This window comes from Lissotriton vulgaris, chromosome 1_1, assembly GCF_964263255.1.
Source record: "Lissotriton vulgaris chromosome 1_1, aLisVul1.2, whole genome shotgun sequence".
Taxonomy (NCBI): Eukaryota; Metazoa; Chordata; class Amphibia; order Caudata; family Salamandridae; genus Lissotriton; species Lissotriton vulgaris.
In genome coordinates this window covers 977,912,752-977,928,409 of record NC_141685.1, presented here as the reverse complement: position 1 = coordinate 977,928,409, position 15,658 = coordinate 977,912,752, and the positions used below count along the sequence as shown (strand labels likewise).

Genomic DNA, 15,658 nt, shown 5'->3' with positions numbered 1-15,658 from the left:
TATGTGTATGTATGTGTGTATGTGTGTGTGTATGTGTGTATGTGTGTATGTGTGTATGTGTGTGTGTATGTGTGTATGTGTGTGTGTGTGTGTGTGTGTATGTGTGTATGTGTGTGTGTGTGTATGTGTGTGTGTGTGTATGTGTATGTGTATGTGTATATATATATATATAATATATATATATATATATATAATATATATATATATAATATATATAATATATATATATATATATAATTTCCAACTAGTACATAATCAAAACCTCAATCATCTTAAGTACTTTGTCATAGAAGCGATCACACCCAACAAGAAAGGAGGCGATCATGAGAAGCGTCTCCGTCAGCTCGAGTCTAAATATATAGTGCTTCTAATAGCAAACACCCTGGGGGACTGAACACAGGGGAGGATCTTCGTAATTTCTTATAAAAACTTTCCTCTGTCCTATGTTAAGCAATAAGGCTTTGTCAGAAATATGGAGGGAATAAGAATGTTTGTACCATGGGCAAATATGACGATTAACCAGTCATGAGGCAGCCTTAACTCGCCCTTGATATCCTTAGATTCCGTGATGATGATCATGTATACATAACATGAGCTTAAAAATGCATAATATATAGGCAGTATCAACAAGTCAAATAATCTAATTTAATTATTCTTCATTGAATGAAATTTTTCTATATTAAATCACATTTTTCATTTTAATAGCACTTTAATAGCACTTCACCTCAAGGCTCTCACGATATTTAGGTGAGTTGTCCTTTTTTAGCCTCCACACAATTAAGGAGAACATTTTTAGGGGGTTAAGCTTCATTCCCTGTATATGTAATAGGTTAGGCCTCAAGTGGGACAATTTCCATTGAGTTGATTTTGTGTTATGATTATGGAGTTCCCTACACTATACTGTTGCAGGGATATACACATGTCTATGGCGCTTATTAGACCACTATGAATTTTGACTAGCCAGTACCTGAAGGTACAGTAGAATGGCAGTACAGTAATGAACTTAGTGGTCACACATTACAGGTTGTTCATACAAGTCACCGATATGTCCTGTATTTGTACAGATAAATACTAACCTAACCGAAACTTTACATATTAGTATTTTGCAAGTGGCACAATTTGTATTGATCAAATTGCAAGGAGCAATGTGGTGTCTTACGTTATGAAATTCTGTGTACATGGTCTCATGGAATATTGAACAAACATCAGAATATTAACGAATAACTCTGTATTTGAACAGACATATAAGTGCATTTTTTTGGTATTAGAACGGAGTTTGAAATCAAAGATTTTTTCGTTTGAACATGTAAATTTGTCTTCTTGTAAATATCGTGCATTATGCAACTAAGATGCCACTTGATACTCAATGTAATGCAAATGGATTAATACCACTAACTAATATGGATGGGAATGCAGTGATGCACATGAAATGACCGCCTCATGCTAGATCAATATGGCGATCGTAGAAATACGAGATGTAAGAGACTCGATTTTGTAGTCCTTTGTTTATGTCGACCACTCTTTGTAAAGGCGCGAGTTTTGAAATGTGTTCCTCCCCTTTAAAAACATGGTTTCTCCATTATCTCCTCATCAGTGAGCAAGGACGCCAGTCCGAAACGTGTCTGATGACTAGCGCCACCACTATGCAAATGAAATAAATCATTTCTGAAAAGAGAAGACTGGCTTTGGTAATTAAATTGAAGTCTGTGTACCTGTTTGCTTGCCGACGGGTGCTGGTGACAAGATGGAGATAGATATCATATATATATATATATATATATATATATATATATATATATATATATATATATATATATTTTATTTATTTTATTTATTTTCAGAGTTTTATATAGCGCGAACAAGATCTTCGCAGATATCAGAGCGCTTTACATAGACGGGTACATGAGGGAACAAAGTCAAATAGGTAAATCAATAGTTCACACAGTACAGAAGGGTACATGAGGGAACAAAGTCAAATAAGTAAATCAGTAGATCATACAGTACAAATAATACAATTGGGTGACTGCAAAGCAATCAAGTGGGTGATAAGACAGCTCGTACAAATAGATAAGGGGTCAAGCAAGTAATACAGATCATTGCAGGGTGTTAATAGTGTTCGAGATAGTAGTACAGGTGAATTTAGCCATGAGGATAGCTTTTACTTCTTTTTTGAAGAGTGTAGTGGAGGATATAAGCCTGGTTTCGGGAGGGAGTGAGTTCCAAATCCTAGGCGCCATTCCTGAGAAAGAGCGCTTGTATGTTTTCTCCTTCCGGAATCTTCGAGGTTTCAGCAGAAGATTGTTTGCGCCTCTCGTGTTTCTGATTCCCCCAGAGATTGTCAATTTCTGAGCAAGGTAGCCGGGTGAGTTTAGGTGTACCGCCTTGTGTGTAATGCAGGCGATTTTCAGATGTATTCTGGCTTCAAACGGCAACCAATTCAGGGATTTCAAGTCAGGGGTAATGTGGGAGTGCTTTTTTGACCCAGTGATGAGTCTCGCTGCAGCATTTAGAGATGCTTTTAGTGGTGCGGTTGTAGTTAGTGGGAGTCCGCAGAGGGCGGTGCTGCCGTATTCAATTCGTGGGATGACTAGTGCTTGCACCGCAGTTTGGAAGTCTTTGGCTGGGAGGTAGGGTTTAAGTTTCCTCAGAGTATTGATCTGGAAGTTCGCTCCCTTTGTTGCTTTGCTGATATGCTGCTGCATGTTGAGATTGGTGTCGAGTGTTATGCCTAAAGATTTTGCTGATTCCACGATGGTGGGTTGGACATTGAGTGCGGTTAGGAGTTTAAGCCAATGTTGAGTGGTGGATATCTTCGCTGGAGGTGCGATCAGAAGGAACTCTGTTTTCAGGGCATTGAGTTTGAGGTGATTGTCGGCAAGCCAGGATTGGGTGCATCTGATCGTTGAGTTCAGGAGCAGGATGTCATTGGGTGATTGCAGTTTGAGGTAAAGTTGGGTGTCATCGGCATACATGTGAAAGTGTACATTGGATGCTTGTAGCAAGGTGGTGAGAGGTTCCATGACTAGGTTGAACAAAGTTGGGGATAGAGAGGATCCTTGGGGGACGCCTAGCGTTACAGGTACTGGTGTGGACATCAGGTTGTTGCTCTTGAATTTCTGCGACCTGTTGCGGAGAAAGGAAGTGAACCATTTGAGGACAGTTCCAGATAAGCCCATTCTTGTGCTTAGTAGTTCTAGTAGATACTCATGTTTAACGGTGTCGAATGCGGAGGAGAGATCAAGAAGGATGAGGAGGCAGGTGTCATTTTGGTCTAGCATTTGAAGTGCGTCGTCAATTATGTGAGTCATAGCAGTTTCTGTGCTGTGTCCTGCTCGGAAGCCTGACTGGTGAGGGTTGAGGAGATCGAATTGCTCAATGTGTTTAGTCAATTGTAGTTGTGCGCATTTTTCCAGCAGTTTGGCGAGAGTGGGGATATTGGTGATGGGACGGTAGTTGTTGAGATCAGAGGGGTCGGCTGTTGGTTTCTTTAGTAGAGGTGTGACCTGACCAACTTTGAGGGAGTCAGGTATGCTTCCTTGTTGGAGAGAGCTGTTGATGATTTTAGTCCAGAGAGGGAGAAGCAGAGGGGTAAAGTCTTTTACTGCGAAGGCAGGGAGGGGGTCCGTGAGGTGATTGGATGGTTTCAGGGTGCTGAGTAATTTGCCAATTTCTTCTTCCGAATATGTGTCAAAGGTTGACCATGTCGCATTGTTTTTTGGTTCAGCGGGTGCTGGGCATTTGGGTTTGGAGTAGAGGCTTGCGTCAATGAGGAGATCGCTTTTTATTTTGTCAGTTTTTTGGATAAAGAAAGCAGCGAAGTCTTCACATGAGGGTGCCTCACGCCCAGTGTTGAGTGGTTGTGGTTGCTCCTTGGATTGCGATTTGATTAGCTCAAACAGTTTTCTCGGGCGGTTCTTTGCTTGGTTAAGTTGGAGGCGGAAGAAGTCCAATTTTGAGCGTTTTATTTTCCTGAAGTAGGCGTTTCTCTTCTTCTTCAATTCTTTTAGGTGCATTGCAGAGGGGGCTGATCTCCAGGTCCGTTCTGCCATTCGCATGTCTCTTCTATCTTCGTTGAGACTCCCGTCGTACCATGGTTGGGAGATTTTAGTAGAGACTCTTTTTAGTTGCATAGGTGCAGCCTCATTAATTATAGAGGTCATAGTGTTGAGATAGTGGTCAGTCAGAGTTTGGACGTCCGAGGCGCCTGCAGGAGGGAGTAGGAGATTGCAGCTGTTAGGGGGCAGAGAGCCAGGGTTGAGCTTTTTCGAGTTTCTTTTCCAGACTTTGGGCTTGGAGAGTTGCACCAGGTTGACTTTGACTTTTTCGTTGATAAAGAATGTGATAATATGATGATCTGACCAGTCACAGGGTTGGATGGATTCGAGTTGGATAGAGTGCTCCTTGGAGATGATCAGGTCGATGGTAGAGCCTTTCTCGTGGGTCGGGCTGTTGCATATTTGGGTGAGGTTCAGGGCATCGAGGAAATTTTTAAGACTATTTACCACCGCGTCGTTGCGGTCATTCCAGCGGAGGTTGAAGTCGCCAAGGTATATTTGGGTGAGCTGGCGTCCGGAATTGGTTGAGATCATATCCATGATTTGTTGGGAGAAGGTGAGGTTGTCCCTGGGTGGGTGGTAAATGCTGTGCAGAGAGCATATCGGTTTGCCCTCACTAATAATGTCGAGGCAGATGTATTCACAGGATGTTGGGGATGGTAGGGATGTGGAATTGACTTTCTGAACAGAGAGGTTGTTCTCGTATATGCATGCGATTCCGCCACCTATTTGGCCTGTTCTGTCGAGCCTGATAATGTGGTAGTTGGGAGGAACCAGAATGTCCATTATGGGTGTCGAGGATTCAGTTAGCCACGTTTCAGTCAGGATGATGAGGTCAAGGTCCTGCGATAAGAGGAGTTCAGCAATGGCTGCTGAGTGTTTCGTGGCCGATCTGCAGTTGAGAAGAGCGCATTTGAGACGGGGAGTGTAGAGGGTGTTAGATTGTTCTAGCGAGAGGGGGACTTTTCTAAGGTTATTGGGGATGGAGGATCTGCTGTTTAGTGTGGGTGGTCTAAGGGGATTTGGGTGTATCGTGGGAATGTTGCGGTGTGGGGTGCTTGTGTGAGTTTGGGGGGCTGGTTCATAGGAGCGGAGGAGGGTGAGTGTGTCTAGGTCAGAAGAAGAGTTGTGGGTGCGGCGAGGGCGGTTGTTGCGATTAAGAGCTGAGATTGATGTCAGATTGTGGGATAGCTGAGTGCGAGAGTTAGTCTGAGAGGTGGGGGGACACATTTGGCGGGGAGGTGTGGATGTGTGAGGCGTTGCAGGGGCGATGCTGGGGACTACGGGAGTTGCTGCGCCTATGAGCAGGGATTGACGCCTGGTGTGGGGCGTGATGAGGGTGGGGGTCCGCCGGCGGAGTAGGAGACAGGTTGGGGGGGGGGGGGGGGTGGAGGTGGGTGGGCGGTGTATGGGGCGTGTGGAGAGTAGTTCTTTGATGACGTGAATGTCTTCTTTGATCTGAGTGAGGGTGGCCGTGATGTATTCCATCGTAGGGTAGGTGGTGGGGGTGGGAGTGGCAGTCAGGGGTGAGTGGCTGGCCAGGGAATTCGTGTGCAGGTGGGAGAGAGGGCTGGTGTTCGGGCAGGTCTGCGTTGTGTTGGAGCGCGGGATGGGGTTAGGGAGGCGAGAGGTTCTGGACGGGAGGGGAGTGGATGAGGTAGGGAGGAAGTTGGTGTTATGGGTGGGGGCATTGGCGGTAGGCGGGGGGGACAACGTGTAGGCTGGGCGACTGGTAGCCGTGGTGGGGGTGAAAGGAGGATAGTAGGGGCTGAGAGTAGGAGGGGAAGTGGGATTGGAGATGGTCCTGTTGAGGGGAGAGGGCGTTAAATTAGGAGAGGGAGTACGTTCTGCGAAGTTGATTAGAGGGTAATGAGGACTGAGAATGGGGGGGGGATAAAGGGGGGGAATTGTCGGAATGCGTGTTATTCTGGTGCTGGACTAAGTTGGGAGTGTTATGGGTGGGGACTGTGCTGTCAGCGACGAGCGGGGTGTTAATGCCCGCTGTAGGTGTGATAGGCGTGTTGAGGGTATGTGTGGAGGTCCGCAGGTTGGTAGAGGGGGCGGGGGAAAGAGCGGTGTATGAGGGGGAGCGATCTATGTCTGTGATGGGGTGCTGAGTTGGGATAGTGGGGTTGTGGGTAGGGGATGGGAGGTCAGGGGTGGTAGGTGTGTCCCTGATTGAAAAGTATGCAGCTGAGAGGTCATGGTTGGTGGGATTGGGGGAGATATGCGTGTTTGTCCGTGAATTGGAGAGGTGTTCTTTGAAGGTGGGGAACATGTTGTCTAGCAGTTCCAGGTTCCTGTCTGTGGATTGTGATAGGACAATCCCGTTATTGTAAATAGTGATGGTGGCTCTGCCTGGAAAGACCTGGGATGGGGAGATGGAGAAAGTTTGGCTGTGTGCGGATTTTCTAGTCGAGGAGACGGTGAGTAGGGTGAAGAACGCTTTTCTCCATTGAGCTCTGCGTGTGGTGTGGAAGATGATATCGGTGTTCAGGGATCCATTAACCGGTGAGAAGTAGGTGTCAGCAAAGGGCGTTTCCGAGTGTGACCTAAGGAAGTTGTGTTTAAAGCGTTTGGCGGCTTTTTTGGTGAGTGATGGTGGGTAGATGATTTTGTATGTATGTTTGCCGATGGGGTCCATGTTGCGTTGCAGGATTAGGTGGGTATGGGAGGATGCAGTAGTGGACTATAGTGGTACCAATGTGCAGAAAGACATGTGTGCAGAAAAACAGGTGCATACAGTAGGATACACAGTAATAAGTTATAAATTACAAAGTGACACTAGTAATCAGCCAGCCTATCCAGGATATGAGAGTGAGCAGTAGGGCAAATACATACGGTAAATTGTAAGGTACAAGGTGTAAGAATAGGCATAATACTGATAATATATAAGGGTAGGGTACAATGGGTGAGTGCACTAATGCACTATAGTTGATAATATTGATAGAATATCGAGGAAGGATCCAGATAAACAATTTACAAGAGTCAAAATTCAAAAATCGAGGGTGACACTGGTTGTCAACTCAAATAGTGTGAGGTAGCAATCTGTGCATTTACAAATGTTCAGAATACAAGTAAAAGTGGCACTAGTGAGGACTCCTAATATACGAGGTAATAATCTGTGCATACAGGTGTTCAAAATACCGATATAGGTATAGTACTACAATGGTGTGTAAACACTCTGTCATATATGAGGTAGTAATCTGAGCAATACAAATATTTAGAGTAAAGCTAGAGTGTACTAATGCAGTGATGGCAAACACTCTTTCCTATATGAGGTAGCAGTCTGTGTAGTACAAAAATTCAGAAAAGGCTATGAGAGCAATATTGCAAAAATATAGTAATAGGTAGGCATTCTTTCATATATGAGGTAGTAATCAGACCTAAACAAATAATAAAACTATAAGTAAGAGTATAATAATACAGGCATAGGCCGGCATTCTGTTCTTCTAGTCTAAAATACTATAATCCAATAAAAACTAGAGACTAGACTAAAATGGCCGCCAAATAGTTCAGATCAGGCTAGTAGTCCTTTGTTTGTTGCTAAGCAGGCTGGGAGAAAGAGAGAATAGTCCTCTTTTTGCTGCTATTGCTCTGAGCACAGGGGAAGAGATTCCACTTTCTGTTCAAGCAAACAGAGCTCAAGTCTAGCTGGGAGGAATCTTATCTCTATGTGGGGGAGTTGAGATGAAGGGCCACGTGGAAGACAGAAGGTATGGGGGGATTTATTGTTACAGTTTTATGGCCCCAGCCATTTTGTACAAAGGAATAGAATTTTTCAAGAGAGTTAGGTGTTTCAAAAAGAGAGCCGGCGGGTGGGAGAAGTAAATACCTGAGTTTTTGTGATTCAGTCAATATTGCCAGCAGAGTTATACAGAAGCATTACATAAATCCATGATTGGCTTCCTTCCCCTTCGTAGATGTATGTGTCTGATTATAAAAAGGCATCCCAGCAGTATACCGATGTCAATGGGGGCAGTCTTCGGTGTTCCGCCGCCCCTACCGTTCCTCACTCGCTCTTTTTGACTTTGAGCTGTGTTAGCTCTCCCGGCTACGCTTCGAGATCTTGTGACCCCCGCCGTGTGAGCCAGCACCTGCGACCAACGTCCCTCCCGGCTCTCCAGACCGCTCGTGCTCCTCTGCTGCGGTGTGCGGGGGGGGGGGGGGGGTTGCGTCGCCGTGACCCGGTGCTGCCTTTGCTGCCGTCGGGACCACAGTGTCCGGTGCTTCTCCCGCTTTCGTCCTGGTGCCCGCTGCCCCGCTCTCATTCCTCTGCTGCAGCTGTAGGTGCAGAGGGGTCCGATGCTCCGCTTTGGTCCTGGTGCCCTCTGCTGCGGCGGTGGTGCAAAGGGGGTGGGGGGGGGGGGGGGGGGGGGGGCTCCGTTGTCGTCTTGCTCCCGCTGGTCTCGCTGCTCTCGGTGATCCTCCTGCCGATGCCGGTGCTGCGAACAGCGTCCTCAGCAGCAGACAGGCGGGTGTTCCGTTGTTGTTGCCTCAGCCCCCTTCGGTCCCGGGGTGTCCGCTGAGATGCGACTCCCTGGCTCCCGATCTCCGCGTCTGCCTTCTGTTCGGAGGTGGGAGGGGACACTCCGGTGTGCGTTCTGTTCTGTCCCCGGTGCTGGCTGTGGAGGAAATCGGGTGTCTCTTACCACCGACCCGAGCCTCACTCCGCCTAACGCAGTCCCATGGATTCCTCTGCTGTTGTTGTTCCGCTATCACAACACTCCGTTCCTTCACGGACTTCTCCGTTGTGATGCTGGCGGGTCACGGCGGTGTCCAGAACAATACTCCTGTTCCTGGAGAGGTCGATGGCTGCTGCTAACAGGGATATACCCGATTAAGGGATCCCAAGCACGGGGAGCTCCTTCGGGGAGCTCCTACCAGGCGGCCATCTTTGTCCGCGGCCCGATCATCTAGAACGCCGAGCTCGAGGATTGTGAGCTGTTTCATCTACCACCATATCCACCAGATTGGTAACGAGACTGTCCCGCTACCCCCTTACCCAACCTTCCTGGCAGTGGTCCCTTGGCCCTGCCCTGTACCTTTTCCCTGGTGACCCCTGCCGTGCCTCGAGCACATTGTAAAGTGTATGTGCCTATGTGTCCTTCTTAATATAAAGACTATTTTCATATATACTCTGCGTGGAGTTCCTTTTGTGGGAGGCCTGGGATGTTGCTGTTGGTGGGTGCTTGCGCAAATGCTTCACACATGTCCTCCGAGATAGGCCTGACTGCCCGCGCCGCGTTACCTAGAGAGCGAGCAGGGGTCGACTTTATATAGGAGTGGTGGTCTCTGACTGGCTGTGGTGCAAGCCCTGGCCGGCCGGGGGTCCCATTTCCTATATATATATATATATATATATTTCGGCGTAGACCTTCTTCAGCGCCCTGCATTGCGTGTTCAGCCTCAGAAAATGACCTGATACTGCCGCTCCCAAAATACTGGTCTGGACGCTCCTCCCCCAAGCTCAATGAGCTCACCTGTTGATTGCCGCTTGAATGGACGGACTTCAAATCCCAGAATGCACGTGTCAGTGTCTCTGGGTCGGCGATGTGGGGGAAGCCAATTGTGTGGCAGGAGACTTGTCCGGATGAAGCAGGTAGGTGGTGGGGCTGTACAGCGAAATACACCGATGTCCACAAGCCCCTCCCTGGGTCCCTCGTACCGCTGGTGCCCTAGAATCCAAGTCGGCAATGTAGCCAGGGACAGCCGTAGACCACAGCGCCCAGTGGAGGTAGAATACCTTGCTCCGCCCGTGCTTTCCTGAACTCGAAGGCGGACTCTGGATCTCTCGGTACCCCGAGCAGAAGACGCAACTATAAACAGCGCAGGTGTGCCAGTTAATGTCCAGGTCGCTTGTGCAGCAGGGCCATCTGGAATGCTCCTCTGGTATCTATATATCTATATATCTATATATCTATATCTATATATATATATGATTTTTCTTAATATTTCGCTAGTGAAGCACATACAGATACAATTGTTAATATATTTACATATTGTGGTAGATAAATAAACAGAGATCCATAAGCATCTCAGCAAATAATTTATATGATAACTATGCAGTGACATGTAAACACGTTAAACATAAAATAATGTTTACATGTATATAGTAACCATAATATATACATTTGTTAAGCAGACCTACAGTGTGTGGTAGTCTCTTACCACAGCACCAAGCATGGAGTTTAATGGTGCAGGTGGTGTAAGAGTAAATTTGTCTAAATCTCTTCTGCTTGGGAGACCGGCACAAACAAATTAGCCATACAACACAAGAATGGGACAGAGGCACTCATGAGACTCGAGAACAGGGTTCTTGCATCCTTTTTACCCTCTGATTAGAGGAATAAAAACTACTCAAGGGAAACAATGCAGTTTGGTAATGTTCAGTCTGTAAAATGGACAGGTTCTTTGCAGGGCAAGTTCTAGGATCATCACTTGGGCCATGAATGTGAAAGCATCATACTTTGATGCATTATGGATCCAAAATAGACACGGTTCCTGATGCAGGTTCTAAGTAATCTCAGCTAATATCTCTAATTTCAGGTTACTGGAATGAAAGGAAAATATGTGAAGAGGTCTTTAGGAATCAATAACCTAAGAAAATAGTAAACAGAGCCACCAAACATGCATTAGCTTTCCATCTTGAGTGAGACATATGAAAATTTTGAAACTCTTGCCCTCGATAATCATATTACAGCAACAGGTCCTACCTTCTCAGTGGGACTAATCAGGTAAATGGCTTCCAAGCTGGGGATCGGCTCTCTGCGCTTGTTGATGTCTTCCACAACTAAGAACAAACAAAATAAAGATCAGCATGACAGTTGAGTAAGTGAACAGATGAATTTTTCAGTGGCAACAGAGGCAGGTGGGGCAGCATCAGAGTGGAGGTGGGCGGTCAAATGATGAAGCAGTTGCAGAAAGGAGTCAGCAAAGGAGAAGCAGTCAAAAAAGAAGAGTAGTTTATTGGAATAGGCAGTGCAATTATGAGAAAAAGAGGAACAGCAAAGACCATCTTTCTAAATTCTGGATCATACTAAAATGAAACAAGCATTGGTAAGGCCAATAGGTCTCCCCTTTGCGAGAGGTATTGGCTTTGGCAATGTGTTTTAGCATGGTTGTAAGCCAGTGTGGCTGCTGTTCAGCATGGCTAACCGTGCGTGGTGTGGGGTATATTGTGTGGAGTGGAAGGGGGTACAATGGGGTAAAATGGAGTGGGGTGGATTGTGGTAGATTGGAGTGGGGTGGATTGTGGTAGATTGGAGTTGGGTGGAGTAGACTGGAGTGGAGGAGTTAAGTAGATTAGCTAAATAGATTGAAGTGGAGTAGACTGGGGTAGATTAGGGTGTGGTAGATTGGAGTGGTGTAGATGGGAGTAGAGTGTGACATATTGGGGTAGACTGGAGTGCACTCAAACAGAGTGGAGTGGGGTGGATTATAGAAGGGTAGAATGGAGTGGCGGTAGATTGGGGTAGTATGGACTGGGGTAGATTGGAGTGGAGTAGGTGAGTGGAATAGGGGAGTTGGGTAGATTGGAGTGAGGTAGATTGAGGTGGTGCAGGGTAAATTAGGGTGAGGGTGTGGGGTAGATTAGGGTTAGGTGGTGCAGGGTAGATTGGAGTGTAGTATATTGGGGTAGAATGTAGTAGGATAGATTGAATTGGAGTAGATTGGGGTGGAGTGGGTAGATTAGAGTGGGGTATATTGGAGTAGTGGGGTAGAGTGGAGTGGGGTAGACTGAATTGAGGGTAGATAGGGTGGAGTAGGTAGATTGAAGGGGAGTGGGATATATGGAGGTAGATTGGGGTGGTGTGGGGTAGTTTAGGGTGAGGTGGGGTAGATTGGTCTGTATGTTGGGGTAGATTGGAGTGGGGTAGATTGAATTGGAGAAGATTGGAGTCGATTGGGGTGAAGTGGGTAGATTAGAGGGACAGATTGGAGTGGGGTAGATTGGATTTTAGTGGGGGTAGAGTGGAGTAGACTGGAGTGGGGGTAAACTGGAGTAGAGTAGATTGAATTGAGTAGATTTGAGGGAAGTGGGGTAGACTGGAGTGAGAAATGCTGAGGTAGATTGGAGTGGATTAGATTGGGGTGGAGTAGAGTGAAGTGGGGTAGGGTGGGGTGGGGTAGATTGAAGTGGGATTGATTGGGTGGATTATGGTAGGGTAGACTGAAGTAAAGTGGTAAAGAGATGAGTGAGGTAGATTAGGATGGGTGGAGTAGACTGGAGTGGGGTAGAATGGGTTAGGTTGGAATGGAGTAGACTGAAGCGGTGTCGATTAGAACGAGGCGGATTGGATGGGGCAGATTGGAATAGGGTAGTTTGGGGTGGAGTGGGGTAAGGTAGTTTAGGGTTGAGTGCGGTTAGACTGGAAAAGTATGGGGTAGATTTGAGTGGCCTGTGGTAGTGTGGAGTGGGGTAGACTTGGTAGAATAGAGCTGAATGAGGGAGGGAGACCTGGGTAGATTTGAACGGAGTAAATTGGAGTTGAGTGCAATGGAGTGTAGTGGGGTGCAGTTGAGTTGGAGAGAATGGAGTGGAGTCGAGATAGAAGTGGAGTGAGAATGACGGGAAGCGTGAATTGGGGTAGATTAAGATGGAGGGGAGTGCGGTGGATTAGACTGGAGCGGAGTAGAGTAAACTGGACTGAGGTAGATGGGAGGGGAGGGGAGTGGACTGGAGTGAAGTGGGTTGGATTGTGGCAATTTGTAGTGGGTTGGTTTGGGCAGACTGGGTTAGATTGGAGCAGAGTGGGCTAGATTGGAGGGAAGTGGGCTAGATTGCAGTTGAGTGGGGCAGACTGGGGTAAAGCGGGGCAGAGTAGAGTAGATTAGGTAGATTGGATTGAAGTGGAGTGGGGTAGATTTAGGTGCAGTGGAGGGGGGAGTGTGTGCGGAAGATTGGAGTGGAGTAGAGTTGGATAGATGGGAGGGGAGTGGGATGGGGTAGATTGTGCTAGTCTGGAGTGGGGTAAAGTGAATTGTGGTAGATGAGAGTGGAGAGGAGTTGGATAGATTGCAATGGAGTTTGGAGTAGAGTGGGGTAAACTGAACTGGGGTGGAGTAGATTGGAGAGAAGTGGGTTGGATTGGGGTACACTGGAGTGGGTTGGATTGGATAGATTGGAGTGGACTGGAATAGAGGGGGTTAGATTTGAATAGTTTTGAAAGGAGTGGGGTACACCGGAGTGGGGTAGAGTGAAAAGGGATGATTGGAGTTGGTAGTTTGGAGTGGGGGAGATTTGAGTTTAGTGGCGTAGATTTGAGTGAAGCAGTGGCGGCTTCTACGCTAACCCAGAAGAGCGTTGCCCCACTGCTTCAGCTGCAAGCTGAATACAAAAATAAAACTATAATAAGGTTTGTTATTATCATTTTGTATTCAGCTTGCAGCTGAAACAAGGCGGGCGGGCCGGGCTACCATCTTCACAGGGGAAGGAGTGGTGGCAGCACCTAAAGTGCACATGACGCTTTGGCCGGCCGTCTCGGGCCGGCCAAAGTGTCATGCGCATTTTGCATGTTCTCCACACAGGCTGTATTACAGCCTCTGTGGAGAAAATGCACAGCCTGCCAGTCCCTGTCTGAGCGCCAAACCACAGCGCTCAGACCAAGCACAACGCTGCTAAGGCAGTGTTGTGATTGGTCAGGGGAATCTGGGAGGCTGTGTACTTTCTCTCAAGAGGAGGACGGATAAAGAAGAGGCGGCGGCTGGCGGTAAAGAGGTTAATGCTTTAAAAAAATTATTCCTGCACTTCCCCGTTCTCCCTACCCCGGCTCCACCACCCCTGGTCAGTAGCAGCAGCTACTGGAGTGGAGTAGAGTAGAGTGGGGAGGGTAGACTGAGGGGGAGTGGGTTTGAGTAGAGTGGGGTAGATTTGGGTAGGGAGGAGTGGGGTAGATTTGGGTAGAGTGGAGTGGGGAGAGTCGAGTCTGGTAGATTGGAGTGGGATAGATTGTGCTACACTGGAGTGGGGTAGATTGGAGTGGAGTAGATTAGAGTGGAGGGTAGTTCGGTAGATTTGAATAGAGTTTGGACTGGGATAAATTGGACTGGGTAGATCGGAGTGGAATAGATGAGAGTGGAGTGGGATGGATTGGGGTACATTGGAGTCAGGTGGATTAGGTAGATTGGAGCAGAGTGCAGTAGATTTGGGTGGAGTGGGGTAGATTGGGGTGGAGTGGGGTAGATTGGGTTAGATTGAGTGGGGTAGACTGGATCGTGGTCGAGTGGATTGAGGTAGAGTGGAGTGGGGTAGAGTGGTTGCGGCAGATTGAAGAGGAGCAGATTGAAGTGGGGTAGATTAAAGATGGGTAGATTAAAGTGGGGTGGAGAGGGGTGGGTACATTTGGGACAGGTTAGACCGGAGTGGAGTAGACAGTAGCGGGGTGGGGTAGACTGGGACAAATTGGAGTAAGATAAGTGGTGTGGAGAGGAGAAGTATGGAGTGGAGTAAGTGGTGTAGATTTGAGTATTGTGGAGTCGATAGACGTGTCGTTTCAGTGTCATGGAGTACGTCATAGAGTGGAGCGGAAGGGCATCGAGAGGAGTGGCTTAGTCTCGAGTATGCATGGTGTAGGTGCGCATTGGCATTACAGACAATACATTTTCAATTGGAATGGTCAGTATGTTTGTACCGAAATACGGTTTTACTGCACACAATGAGTTCAAATGTCATCACCTAGTGTATTGTTGTGTTTTGATCATATTCAAATGTTTGTTTCCACCACACTTTAGGGGTTATCTACGAACGGTTCCTGCATTCTTCACGGCCGGGCTCAGCTCCGCCGCAGCGATGCAGCACCAGCAGCAAAGGGCTGGGCCTTGCTCCGCCTGTTTCCCGGCCGGGCTTGGCTCCGCCGGCCCCTCCCACCACCAGTGACGCTCTCAGCAGCGCTAGGAGGCGCATAAATGCAGCGCCAGGGCCGAGTCCTGTTGGGGGTTATCTACGAACGGTTCCTGCATTCTTCACGGCCGGGCTCAGCTCCGCCGCAGCACCAGCAGCAAAGGGCCGGGCCTTGCTCCGCCTGTTTCCCGGCAGGGCTTGGCTCCGCCGGGCCCCTCCCACCACCAGTGACGCCCTCAGCAGCGCCAGGAGGCACATAGAGTCAGCGCCAGGGCCGAGTCCTGTTGGGGGTTATCTACGAACGGTTCCTGCATTCTTCACGGCCGGGCTCAGCTCCGCCGCTGCGCCACAGCACCAGCAGCAAATGGCCGGGCTTGCTCCGCCTATTTCCCGGCCGGGCTTGGCTCCGCCGGGCCCCTCCCACCACCAGTGACGCCCTCAGCAGCGCCAGGAGGCGCATAAAGCCAGCGCCAGGGCTGAGTCCTGTTGGGGGTGATCTACGAGCGGTTCCTGCATTCTTCACGGCCGGGCTCAGCTCCGCCGCAGCACCAGCAGCAAAGGGCCGGGCCTTGCTCCGCCTGTTTCCGGGCCGGGTTTGGCTCCTCCGGGCCCCTCCCACCACCAGTGACGCCCTCAGCAGCGCCAGGAGGCGCATAAAGCCAGCGCCAGTCCCGCGGGACGCGCCGGACAAAGCCCGGGCAAAGGGCGGGCCCACTTAGACCCTCAGAGGCCAGAAGAGGCTGGGCTGGGCCATAGCCCC

At 48.3% G+C, this 15,658-nt stretch overlaps 1 protein-coding gene across 2 annotated transcripts in view; it reads right to left on the bottom strand.

Annotated features, from left to right (window-relative positions):
• The window catches only part of STXBP2 (syntaxin binding protein 2), a 371,603-nt gene that overhangs the window by 246,376 nt on the left and 109,569 nt on the right, over positions 1-15,658 (bottom strand). For both annotated transcript variants that reach the window (XM_086960353.1, XM_086960362.1), the window contains one exon: positions 10,772-10,848. In XM_086960353.1, the coding sequence (XP_086816479.1) occupies positions 10,772-10,848 (77 nt within the window). The remainder of the gene's footprint in view (positions 1-10,771; positions 10,849-15,658) is intronic.